At 48.8% G+C, this 13,567-nt stretch overlaps 1 protein-coding gene across 2 annotated transcripts; it reads right to left on the bottom strand.

The window, feature by feature from the left end:
* Positions 1 to 800: 800 nt before the first annotated feature.
* Positions 801 to 13,108, bottom strand: LOC148828834 (uncharacterized). Of its 2 annotated transcripts, XM_088924487.1 has the most exons (16): positions 12,829 to 13,108; positions 12,276 to 12,384; positions 11,003 to 11,210; positions 9,562 to 9,704; positions 8,451 to 8,607; positions 7,596 to 7,651; positions 7,164 to 7,375; positions 6,721 to 6,834; positions 6,025 to 6,153; positions 5,622 to 5,726; positions 5,369 to 5,524; positions 4,219 to 4,792; positions 3,615 to 3,675; positions 2,656 to 2,852; positions 2,475 to 2,560; positions 801 to 1,844 (listed from the first exon to the last, which is right to left on the bottom strand). In XM_088924487.1, the coding sequence occupies exons 1-16, from the start codon at positions 13,015 to 13,017 to the stop codon at positions 1,755 to 1,757; spliced, it is 2,586 nt and encodes an 861-aa protein (XP_088780613.1). In that variant the 5' UTR covers positions 13,018 to 13,108; the 3' UTR covers positions 801 to 1,754. The 2 variants fall into 2 exon arrangements, with proteins under 2 accessions (XP_088780613.1, XP_088780614.1); XM_088924488.1 differs by lacking the exons at positions 12,276 to 12,384; positions 12,829 to 13,108 and having other exon boundaries at positions 1,641 to 1,844; positions 9,562 to 9,769; positions 11,003 to 11,139.
* Positions 13,109 to 13,567: the final 459 nt, after the last annotated feature.

The raw sequence follows: 13,567 nt of genomic DNA, 5'->3' as shown, positions 1-13,567 counted from the left end.
TTGCTCATTGCTTTGCTGGGTTAGTCTTGGCGTCAGATGTTTACCTGCACGGCTGAAATAATCAGCGTGAACCAGACGTTTTTGCGTCCCCGACAAATGCCCCCCTTTTTTAACAGTCCTGTAATTAAAGAAATCACCAAAAAACATGTATACCATGCAAGAGCATTTGACATCCCGAGCCCAATTTATATGTGATTTGCTTTGCAGGTTAATTTTGCTTTATTACAAATCAGGTATAAACGGTTCTCACTCAGTGACAACTTTGGCAATCAGTACTAATTTTGTTGTTAAACGATAATCCATATTTCCCCACTATAATATGACAGAAACCGAACATTTATATGTCGCCAAACTATTCAATCTAACAGACGTCTTCCAGGGGTGAAATAAGACCAAAAATATGCAACAAGGTCACGATTTCATAGGTAGTCGTGACTGAATACAGTCATGTAATTAAGTCAAATAAAGTCAAATTTTAGAGTATAGAATCTGAATATTTTTAATTCCAAAAAAAGACAATTAAAATAAATGTAATTTATTGAAAAATGATTAACAAACATAATCCAAGAAATACCTATGGATAAACACAAGAAATACAAAGTGCCCTCAGCAACTGGTAACATTCAAAACACTCAATACTGATCACATATTCAGGATTGCTAAAACTCAGTGAATCTGCCCCCATCCCTTTCCATTAAAAACAGGAGAAAATGACTCTAACCGTCCAAAAAATAATTCTGTGCCATACTGCTCTGAAGCAGAAGTATGTTTTAAAAGTTATAAAAATGATTGTATGTAAGTTTTCTAGGCTAACTTGGTCCGTTTACAGTAGAAACCACCATTCCTCCCAAATTAAAATGAAATACTGTACAATCAAGTCTTGCAGTTCACCCCCGTACAGAATCTGCTAAACCGACCGGCCTGCCGCTGGGTCAGAAGAGGGTGGAGGAGGATTCTGGGAGGAACACCGAGTCAGGTAGGTCTGGTGTCAGTAGCAGCATCCGTGTCAAACAGCGGGATCAGAGTTTCAAAGATTCAACGAGTAACAGACATAAGAAATTCACAGTGAGATATTCCTTGTATTGAGGGGACCACAGCCTGCTGCAAGCAAACTGTCAAGAGAGCACTTTACTGCAACCAGAGCTAAATAAAATCATTTTAATTGCACTTACGCCCTCTCAAACCTAGCGTGGCCAGGTGGTCACGAATCACACGGGCTTCGTTTTAACACCAGGAAGAAACAACCCTGCGACGAGGGAGAAAAAAAAATCTAATTTTGCCTTTTCCATCCATTACGGCTCATATTAAATTTATTACTTTGGGTTAATAGGAGTCGATATAGAAAGAAACAAAAGGGAGACTATAAACATGTCAACATGCTCACTCGACGGGCACCGCAGGAATGTGAAACAACTGATTTTTAACACGAAGCGCATCTCTTCTCGTATCTGAGGGAACGGAGAGGGACGTTTTACAGCATGCAGGCTGTGGATGCCTTCTGTGGCGTACGATACAGACGATGAACGGGTTGTGCAAATTTAACTGCACGACTACACAAAAGCATGTTGATGAACCCAAGAGAAGCACGACATTCCAATACGTCCTGTTTGGACCCTTTCAAGAGTTTAACAACCTTCCAGTTACACTGTGCTTGGCATGTCACACCAGAGCTCCAAGATGAACTTATTCTCAATATACAGGCTCTCGGCTCTTGAAGTCGCTTCAGCGCCCCCTTGTGGCGGTTCTGCTCGGGGTCACAGAGGGCTGCTCAGGCAGGACAAGGCCGGCACTTTCAGGGAAGGGTCTTCGGGCACCAGCTTCCTCAACAGGAACGAGAGCAACATCTGCAGAAACAGAACAGGAAAGCTCACACCCCTCTCATTAACCTTGTGATGAGTTAGCTAAGAAACAGAAAAAAAGGTTTTAATTATTATTATTAATAATAATAAATAATAATAACAACAATAAGAATAATTCCTTATACTTTATAAAGCAATTTTCTGGACACCCCACCCAAAGTGCTTTACAGGTAATGGGGATCCCCTCCACCACCACCAGCGTGCAGCCCCACCTGGATGATGCTCCAGTACTCTCCCCACACACCAGCTCTCAGTGGGGAGGAGAGCAGAGTGATGAAGCCAGTTCAGAGATGGGGGTTATTAGGAGGCCATGACTAGTGAAGGCCAGGGCGGAGTTTGACCAGGACGCCGGGGTAACACCCCTACTCTTTTCGAGAAACACCCTGGGATTTTTAATGACCACAGAGAGTCAGGACCTCAGTTTTACGTCTTATCCAAAGGACAGGGCCTGTTTACAGTACAGTGTCCCCGTCACTATACTGGGGCATTAGGACCCACACAGACTACAGGGTGAGCGCCCCCTGCTGGCCCCACTAACACCACTAAAGTTATACACACAGTGCTGCTATCATCACATCTGGCATTATTCCGTGTAATGTACAGAGATCTACTCACATAAACCAGCTTCTTGTTCTCTGTTTCGTTTTGGAAGACATCAAGTATGGCATCGACGTCGCTTTTATTTAAGACTTTTTTTAAATCTGAAAAAAGGAGAAAGGGCCGGCGTTAACACATCGCCCCCCAGCCCTGGCTCTCGGGGGCCGGACGGGAGTGGGGGGGGCCGCGGCACACTCACGCGGCACTTTGGTCTGCAGCAGCTCCCGCGCCTTCTGCTTGGTTTCGGCCCTCTGCTCGGCGGTCCTCTCCGGGGTCGGGCCGGGGCCGGGGCCGGCCGGCTGGCCGCCGGGCCACTGCTTCTCCCGCAGCGTGTCCATGTAGGAGGCCAGCCGGGCCTCCGTGAGGTTCAGGGTCCTGAAGTAAGCGTCCAGGTTCCTGGAGCGCGGCAGACACGCACAGACGTGAGGCCACTGCTCTGCCGGGCGAGCGCCTTGTCCGGAACAGCAGGCATCATCAGTTACTACTTATAATTACTGACACTTATATAGCACTTTTCTGGACACCCCACTCAAAGTGCTTTATAGGTAATGGGGATCCCCTCCACCACCACCAGTGTGCAGCCCCACCTGGATGATGCGCCAGAACGCTTCCCACACACCAGCTCTCAGTGGGGAGGAGAGCAGAGTGATGAAGCCAGTTCAGAGATGGGGATTATTAGGAGGCCATGATTGGTAAGGGCCAATGGGAACTTTGTCCAGGATGCCGGGGTTACACCCCTACTCTTTTCGAGAAACGCCCTGGGGTTTTTAATGACCACAGAGAAGGCCTTGATTTATTACAGGCCTTTAGGGTGATTTAAACAAGTACCACTATCTGTTTAGAATTTCCTGGCCAGATGTCTGAGCTACTGTCATCAGCGAGTGCGACACTGAAGAGTTCGCTTCTCGGGTCCTTACATCAGCAAAGGAATTCTGCTGAGGTTCTGAGCGACTGTGGTCTCCTTCTATGCCGATGGCACACTGCAGGCTGCTGGCCGGTTATGACCTCACACAGCCTCCCATTGTCAGCCCTTCCTCACCTCCTGCAGCACCAGGGCTTCTCGTTCTCTGCAGTTAGTCTTCCTCACTTCCACAGTTTAACAAAAGCATTAGCCTTCAACTAGCTACAGAAGAAAAAAGAAGTCTGGAATCTACTTACTTCTCCAAGTTCAGCACCGGCAGTTTACAAACAAAGCGAGCCAGGTTTACAAAGATATTCCCTGGAAGAAAATGACAAACATTTACGTAAGGTTTCATATAGCAGATACAAACCATTTTTATTTAATCGCGCTCAGTGCAGATAACAGACTCTTAAACTGCCATTTTGAAAAGAGAATAATTAAGAATTAAATTCTTTAATCATTTGTGTCACTCACAGATGTGTTTCATGAACCCTTGTGTGTGTGTGTGTGTGTGTGTGTGTGTGTGTGTGTGTGTGTGTGCCCTGCCATGCTGGCCAAATTAGGCTTTGGCCTCTGTTGCATATAGTGGATTTGAAAACGGATTGATGGATCGTGTTTGATTCAAAGACCTGTACTGCAAAAACTGTTTGCTCCAGAGTAGACAGATCTCATACAAATTCAGATGTGGTAAACAGGGTTTCACAAGCAAAGGCAGTACACACAAAGAACCACAGCCAGTGGGACACCTTTTTCCCTGGCTCATCCTACACAGAAGAGCACATTAAGCCACAGTGCAACTGGAACATGTTGGAGTCAGGAATCGGACATGAAGCGCTGCTTGTGTGCAGTCTCGGGACATACCCCCCATCTCCTTGAGCAGATCGCAGACAGCAGCAGAGATGTCCAGGTTGCTGGTCTTGCTCTGCTGCTCCTGGCCCTTCTTCTCGTTCCTCTCCTTGCTCTCCTGGGCCTGTTCTCCGGTGCCCGGGCCACCTCCGGGCCCTCTCGGAAACCGGCTGGATTTTTTCATCTTGGAACTTTTGAAGGGGCCAGTCGGGCCGTCCCCAGAACTGTACTGCAGGGCATCGGCTGAGACGGAGAGCCGTTTGCTGAGGGGGCAAGGTTCTGGCAGATCCGCTTGACAAGGGTTCCAGTCGTTCCGGAGTTCCCTGAATTCCAGGTTAGAGTGGCTTGATTCTGCTGCACCAGCTCTGCCTGGCCAGGGGACTCTGGCAGACACATCACCTGCTCGGGCGTCTCTGTTTCTGCTGCTGTCTGCTGGCTCTTTGGTGTGGGCGCTGGGGAGGCTGGCAGGACAGGAGCCAAGGACGTCTCCAGAGCTCCCAGTGTCCGTTTCCAAGCCCAGACCTGGGCTGTCACCATCCAGGCACTGTGGCACCCCATTGGGGCATTCAATACCATCTCTACTGCCACCCTGAGGACGACAAGCAAGCCACTGGGTACCAGGTGAGTCACATTCCCTGAACCACATGCTTTATAACTGGCAGCTGCACTTCAAGTGGTAGACTAATGCAGACACCTTTCAAAACACAAAGCTCAGGATAACAGCCTTCCAAACCATCGCCAGAGTGTGACTGCATTTGATTCTACCACAGCACAGGCAAGGAGATGACTAGGGCACATTGTCACAAGAACAAACTTCTAATTTTGCCGCGATCAAGGAAAATCCTTAGGACCTTCTTAAAATGATTAAAAAATTCAATTAAACTTAGAACAGAAAATAAATATATCAACGGAAGTGAAAGATTTTTTTTCTCCCCTACGGCCACAGTCTGTTTCTGACAAAAAACACCTTTGTCTGTGTTGGATCAAACTTAACAAAACGCAGATTTTCTGCTTTAACATCTCAGATGGGAGATGATCCAGTCAGGTCTGCAGTGCTGCACTGTGGTTTTGTTCTTATGTACATTCTGTAAGTGCTTTATAATGGGCCTGCTCTTCCAGAGACGACCAGGAGAGGGCAGCAGTGTGCGGACGGGGCAGGCTGTACCTCCTCCTCCTGTGGTGGGGTGAAGAAGGACACCAGGCTGCACAGCAGGTCCCACATCCCTCCCAGGGGCTCCCCCGAGTGAAGCAGCTTCTCGAAGGGGCACAGGAACTGGAAGACCTCCTGGCTCGACCCCTGTGGGCTCTTCGAAACCAGCTCCTGTGCAAGACAGAGGGGAAAAAACAACAGAACTGTGGGACCACTGAACTTTTCATGTCAGAAATGGGGCTCAGGGTGTTCCTGAGATGCGCTGTACCTGTAAAAACTCTTCGAGCTTCGTCCTCATCTTCTCTCGAACCTCAGCATCCGCTGCCTGCTCCTTACTTTCCAGAACATCCGATATTGACGGTAAGTTAGGAGTCTGGAAAAAAACGAACATCTTAATACAGAGCGACACAATTTACTGTAAACAAACCAGCTCTTCCTAATCACAACCCCCCTGTCCACTGCTGATGGACTTCACTCCAGCTAGGCTCTCGGTAACTTAACTGGCCCTTGTTTGTCCCAATGACTTTCTTAATTAGAGCATTTCAAATGCTTCCGCCTTCTGAAATTTGAAGGTGTCAAAGCGCAAAGTCGTTCGTCTGTGTGATATCTCTCTGGTGGTGGTTTCCAGACTGAAAATGTGCTCCTGTGATTGGCATGAACCCACCCCTCACCTCCTGCAGACTGTGATAAAGAGCCTGGAAGTTTCTCAGGGACTTCCTCACGTCCCACTGCAGAGCATCGGCATTGTCCTTCTCCTCCAGGTGCACGGTGAAGATCAGCTCCTGGTTCTCCTCCAGGACCTGCAGTGCAAGACAGAGGCTCCGCTGGAGTCATACTGGGTGGGCAAAAATGATGACGAAGCCCGAGAGATTCGCTGTCTTCAAGCACTAAAAATTTAGTATAGTGCATATTTTTTCACACTATGCAGTTTAGACATACAGTAGGGAAAGGGTGAGATTAATCAGCCAGGGCTCTCACTGCAAAACGGTGACCCCCTGCGACCTCATGCAGACATACAGGGCAGTGGGGGAGAGATCCGCATCTTGTCCAATCAGCACTCCTGCTTGGGGCTGTGCTGCCTGTGTGCAAAGGCAAGTGGATGGAATGTGGGAAGGAAGGCGGGGCTAGAGAAGTCTCCACCCCCACCGTCCCCCATGTGCGCTCTCAGGCTACATCTCTATGTGTCGAGAAGAGAACCAGAACTGGCTATTCCAGATTGGGTGGGTTGTTTGCAACAATGATAACTAGCCATTCTTAATTTAAGAAAAAAAGTACAATATTAAGTCACGCATTTATACAATCAATACATGTTTGTCTTTGCAAATCCAATAATAGATAAGTTTGTCATTTAGGGCGTGATGCCATACCTCAGTAACTGTCACCTTCCAGGATCCAACACGCCACATTTCGTAGGGCAGCTTGAACTCCATCATGTCCTCGGAGAAACTGTCCATGCTGTCAGTCTCCAGCTCTGTGCCTTCCTACACTCCCACATGGACAACATAGTATCTTTAGTGCGTGTCAGCATTTCATCAAGATGCATCTAACATAGAAATGTATATTTCAAGTCCAGCAATCAAACTCTTTCATCACCTTCCTATAGGCACACTATTGTAGTCTAAATCTTTTAAGCATCTTCAATAATATTCCAATTTAAATCACACATATACTGTATAGTTTATTTAAACAGAGGAATGCCACTGCCAAAATACCTGAAGTAACTGATATAAAATGCTCTCTGTGCCCGTCAGTGTCCTTCTGGTCAGCTGTAGGTGATCAGTGAGACGAAGACAGATAGCAAGTCTCTTACACTATAGGAGTCGTCCTGACTGGTGTTGGACTGCTCCTCCAGGTCTTCGGCAGACTGACTGGTCTGGATTAATAGTGACCTGGGCTCCAGGCCCCCAGCGTGGTCAGAGCCATCGCCCTGCTTCTCACACGCCACCGTCTTGCGCTTCTTCCTGTCCTTCTTGGGCTTCAGCTTCTGGAAGACCTTAGACAGGTGCTCCTTAATCTTCTGACCTGGGCGAGAAACCAACACAGTTCAGAGAAACTTTCGAATGCTCCACCAAGCTTGTGTGTGCCTGCAAAACTGAATCAAGGTGATCCACTTAAAAATCTGGCAAACATGTCTGAGAACTGTGTTGATCACCTTAAGCTTCATGACATTTTTCAAACAAGCAACACAAGCAATTTAGCCAAATTATCTTCTCTCACTGCAGCGCTTCTGACGTTCTCTCACCTTTCCTCTTCTTATTGGGCTGATCGTTCAGAGTGCCGTCTGCATTCTCTGCAGTTCTGGGAACAAACCGACACAAAAACATCATGACAGCGAATAAAAAATACAAATTTGCAAGCGCCTGTGTCAGAAAATGTTAAGAAAAATAGGTTCTTATGAGAGAAATGTAACAACAATCCACATCAATATTTTAATCTTCTAACTTTATTGTATGTTATCCGAAGATATTCGGTTATTGAAAATCCCAATAGTTGTAGCACAGATTTTTGTACATTGAACTTTGAGATTCCTCCTTTGTTAATTATAAAAACATACACTGTATCCTTTCGGATAACAAACCCTGTGTTTTAGGAGTTGACTTGGATGACAAAAATGTGGATGGAAAAAAAAGGAGAAAGATGCCATTCAGTAACATGGGATCTCTCTACAATCTACGATTTCCAGTGAGAGAGGGCTTTACTTTCAAGTTTTAGTTGCATTACTTGTGCAATAATTAGTGTTCTGGTAAAGAGGAAGCAAGGAAAATGAGAAATGCTTACAATGTTTCGAGGAACCAGTTTAAACATTTCTATTGGCCTCTTTTACCTAGGAAGCCACTGGAGAACTAATTCTCACTTGTAAGTATGATGACCTGGAGACTCGTTTCTACAGCAGGGTCTTTACCGGAGCGATCCGAGTCAAGTGCCTTGGCCATGGCTACCACAGCACCACCCCACTCAGGATCCAACCCCATGACCTCCCTGTTTGGAGCCTGGAGTCCAGACCCTGCTGATGTGAGAGCGCGGCACAGAGGAGGAAGCTTGCACAGACACTGGAAAAGTGACCCGTCTGCTCCAGTGAGCAAGTGGTTTCACTCACTCTCCTCTCCTGTGGTCTTCCTGTCCGGGACACTCCTCCGGCTCTGCGCTGGCCCTCTCTTCTGCAGCACTCTGGGGCAGGACAGTGTCCAGGCAGCTCACCACCAGCTGGTTCAGGTTGTCAGGGGCTGAGAACCATCTGACCAGCATCTGCAGTACTGATGGGAAAACAACCAAGGCCACATTACAGACCGAGTCGGCAAGCCTCTCGTACTGTAGATTAAGTCTTTATCGGAGGCTAACAAAGACTTTCTGTCCAGCCAGCCCCTCTGTATTCCAGAGTGAATAGCTGCAATAAACTGGAGAACTTCGTAAACAGCACATTCACCACATGGAGAATGAAGACAGCGTCAGAATGGCAGGGGATTCCAACCTGTTCTGGCTGTAAAGAAACTACAAGTATTCAACGCTACTGCTGCTGGGTTGGATATTTGCTGTCCAGTCTTCCTCTGAAGGAAGAAGCGTCCCTTTGTTTCTGGGACCCTGGTCAGTTTCTGATCACGCCAAACCCATCCAATCTCTTTTTTTTTCTATCAAAATAAACTTTATTTCATGAAAAACCTCTCACAATAAGTACACACTCTAACAAACGATTAAACGTCCATCAGTGAAAAACTTTCTGATTCGGGTGATTGTCCATTATCAATCAGTGCACGTGGATGCTGGGGCTGGATCTGCACAATGAGAGAGTCCCTCCAAGCCCCACCACTCTATCACTTCCCCGTGTCCTTGTCGTTTCCCTGTCCTCCGCCGGAGCTCAGGGAACTGGGCCTAAAGTCCCTCCCAGCGCTCCCTCGCCATCCAACCTCTTTTACTGCGCTAGTCCTGGTCAGCCCCACGATTCCCAATGTCCCCAGTGCTCCCAGAACAGACTCACAGGTGAGGATGGGGATGCAGATCAAGCCGAACCCAGAACCCAGGTCCCACCTCTCCAGTGACCGCAACCCTGCCGGTCGACCACACGGCCTGCTGACCATCGATGGCGATCCACACCCCAAGCCGCCTGACCCCCTGCATCACGGGCAGCTGCCCCCCCCCTTCCTGAGAACCCTTGCATCATGGGTAGCGCGCTGTGCCCTTAGGAGTGTGCGGAGGAGGGCCGAGGCGCTCACCTTTCAACGCCACAATTTCATTCAAGACGCACTGGATGCACTCCTGGCGCCAGAATGGGGCAGGAAGCAGGTTGCGGACCAGTGCCGAGGCGAACGTCCTCAGAACGGCCAGCTCCTCCGCGCGGGACTGGAACAGCTCCCTCCTGACGGGCACACGGGCACACACACACCGGGACAGCGGGTCACACCCGTGTCCGCACATCAGCCGCTGTACGAGCGAGAAAGGACACCTCCAAAACTACTCCTCGAGAGGCCGAGAGCCTGTCTTCAGTGATTTAGGAGTGCATGAGAGGGAATACCAAAACCTCACTCCTGTGCGGACTGAAAACCTCACTCCTGTGCAGACTGAAAACCTCACTCCTGTGCAGACTGAAAACCTCACTCCTGTGCAGACTGAAAACCAAGCCCAGCACCGCTTCCTGAACAAACTGGCTCACTTTGCAGGATCAAGCACTGCGTTTCGATTTGAGAGACCACTTTCTTATTGTAAGAAATCGGGAGGCAGCCTGCATCATCACACTTCTGCACTGGCACGGCTCTGGGTGACTTAGGCCAACTCAGGAGACTGGTCATTATAGCACCATGCAGTGCCCCCTGGGAATTCTACAACAGACACCAGGACGACCATTCTCCAGTTCATCCACCAGTTCTCAACAAGACGACAGAGGAGGACTCAAGGGAAAACCCAGGGAAAGGCATTAAAAGCTGAGAACAGTTATACCTTAACTGTGATCTCTACTCAGACAAAAGACTCCATCATCCCTCAGCACTGACAACAGACACCCTCTAGAACCTGTGTTACTGAGACAACAGATGTCATTGTTTATACGAAAATAATTTGCTGTTTATGAAGCACGGCACTTTAATCACACCATTACATCGCAATCATGCTTTATAGTGGACAGCATCTCCAAAGGAAAGTTACACATGGGAAGTTACAGTGACCCATCACAAAACCCATTTTTTTAATAGGTGAGAAACCCACATTCGCGCCTTCTGTTTAAACACGTGTTCCCATAATATCTCATTATGTTCTGGTGTTATCACAGAGGAACAGCGACTTTTAAGAAGTCAACAAGGATGGTTATCATCTCCAGTATTTATAGTACATTAACTCTTTAGTTACACTATACCGGAAGACAAATCTACATCCAATAAAAAAGCAATAATGTCAAACTTTTGTGGTTCACTGGGCCAATTTTGCAGCTTTAAGCCCTGAAAAACACAGGCTTTTACAATCAAGTGCCTGGCAGAGCCACTGATTCAGGAGCGACACACAGAGGAAATAAAACACTCTCCAGAGGAAGATCTCAACTGGCACGGAGCCCTTGCGTTTGGACCATAAAATTAACACAAAGAAGCCGAACACTAAACGTAACCAGCGCAGTCAATCACACACAGCACACCGCCCCCCCGGGGACAGCCCAGGCAGCTGCATCACCTCTCCTTCTGCTTGGTGTTCTTCAGGTGCTGGGTGAGGATCCTGATGGAGCCCACGCACAGAACGCATGTGTCCATCTCTGAGACGCGGGCGATGATGTACCCCACCGCCAGGTCGAACTCCCTCTGCAGAGCCTCATAGAGGGGCTGGCCGTCCTCGGGGGCGTCGTACCAGGTCAGGATGAACTGCGCGTACACACACTGGAATACTGGGGAACACAGAGCACGCGCACTGGAGTACCGAGGAGCAGAGAGCAGGCTCACAGGAGTACCGAGGAGCAGAGAGCACGCACACTGGAGTGCAGAAGAACAGAGAGCACGCGCACTGGAGTACCGAGGAGCAGAGAGCACGGACACTGGAGTACCGAAGAACACAGAGCACGCGCACTGGAGTACCGAGGAACACAGAGCACGCGCACTGGAGTACCGAGGAACAGAGAGCACGCGCACTGGAGTACCGAGGAACAGAGAGCACGCGCACTGGAGTACCGAGGAGCAGAGAGCACGCGCACTGGAGTACCGAGGAGCAGAGAGCACGCGCACTGGAGTACTGAGGAGCAGAGAGCATGCGCACTGGAGTACTGAGGAACAGGGAGCACACACACTGGAGTACCGAGGAGCAGAGAGCATGCACACTGGAGTACCGAGGAACACAGAGCACGCACACTGGAGTACCGAGGAGCAGGGAGCACGCGCACTGGAGTACTGAGGAACAGAGAGCACGCGCACTGGAGTACTGAGGAGCAGAGAGCACGCGCACTGGAGTACCGAGGAGCAGAGAGCACGCGCACTGGAGTACCGAGGAGCAGAGAGCACGCGCACTGGAGTACCGAGGAGCAGAGAGCACGCGCACTGGAGTACCGAGGAGCAGAGAGCACGCGCACTGGAGTACCGAGGAGCAGAGAGCACGCGCACTGGAGTACTGAGGAGCAGAGAGCATGCGCACTGGAGTACCGAGGAACAGAGAGCACGCACACTGGAGTATTGAGGAGCAGAGAGCACGCGCACTGGAGTACCGAGGAACAGAGAGCACGCGCACTGGAGTACTGAGGAACAGAGAGCACGCGCACTGGAGTACTGAGGAACAGAGAGCACGCGCACTGGAGTACTGAGGAGCAGAGAGCACGCGCACTGGAGTACTGAGGAACGGAGGTGTTCCTATGGCCTTGAAATGAGATGGTTCACAAAGAACACAAAGAACATTCAATGTTATAAATGCCCCAGTGAAGCTTCAGGGGTGACTTGTTCAACAAACACTTGGGGCAACAGCCTACCCTGCCTTAGAGCAGTCTTCACCAGTGGGTAATCAGCCTGCGGGCACACAGCCTGGATCCTAGCGTCAGTCTCAACAATGCAAGTCATGCTTTCTTCACCCTCGGTTTCCTGTGGAAACCCACAAGAGCTATTTTTCAACAGAGAAATTCAACTTCAGGCTTAACACACAGAGTAAAGTACTGGGTACATCGTGAGGAAGTGAAGATCATCAGTATCAGTATGAGTAACCTCTATAAACACAGTAGAAAGATGGGTAAATGATTTTTCATTTGGTTGAATAGCATGCGACATGGAAACACAGAGCAACAACTCTTGTGTTTTTTTAAAATCAGGCGTTCCGCATAATTTTAAAAAGCATTTCTCAGTAGATAAGATTTTGTCATTCTGAGCTTTGTACACACAGCACAGCCGCACAGTACTGTCATCTCTCCAGTATGAGGGAGGCAGTAGTTTTTTTTTAGCCTCTGTGGTCAGTGCAGCTACAGAAAGTTTCAGTAGCTGAACAAACACTGCGTACGTACTAAGCAGATACCGGTTTTATCTGCAACTTACCTTGCCGAGCGTCTCCACCGCCGGGTCCGTCTGAGTGCTTGTTTCGGCTAGGCTGTCTTTCGGGGTAACCGTGAACCCAAACCACCACCAGGTACACAGAAATGCCATCTGAATCGCGGCACCCCAACTTTCGAAGAAGCATGCTGATGAGACCAACAAGCCGACGACGAGCGCCCAGCCGAAGTCCATGTCGGAGATCAAGCGCAGCGCGGTCGGTCCTAGTCAGTCCGCCGTCGTGCTTCGCATGCCGGCCGGAGGCTGGGCAGCATGTCTCCCTCAAGCGCTCTCGATTGTAGTATTTTTTTATTTATTTCACCATTCGTTGAAACACGAAACTGTTCATCAGAAAGGGGGGAGAGTCCGCAATTCCTCAAAGGAGAAGACGCTTCAGTCAGAAAGGAAGAGCCGGATTGGTCAGATGACTGTGAAGAGAGCAGCTCGATGCGGAAGCGCCGGGGGTCGGTGTCGCGCTGGTACGGCACTCACACAGGTGAGCCTGTAAACAACCCGGGCGGTTAAACCTAGCACCTCACAAATACCTGTCCTTTGATACCACGTCCATTCTCGTTTGTATTAATATGTCGTTCATATCATTAATGAAATAGATTTTAATCGCTCACCAGTTTTGCTGGATTTCTTTTTATGCACCAATATGTGACTTTAAGTACATCAGTACATGAAAAGTTTTTTTCTTTTCTGCATTGCATGAGGACTTTTTAATCAAATAACAGTTCTGAAG

The sequence above is a fragment of the Atractosteus spatula genome, chromosome 9 (assembly GCF_055471065.1).
Source record: "Atractosteus spatula isolate fAtrSpa1 chromosome 9, fAtrSpa1.hap1, whole genome shotgun sequence".
NCBI classification, from domain to species: Eukaryota; Metazoa; Chordata; class Actinopteri; order Semionotiformes; family Lepisosteidae; genus Atractosteus; species Atractosteus spatula.
The sequence above is the reverse complement of the archived record's forward strand: the minus strand, read 5'-3'. Positions and strand labels throughout refer to the sequence as shown.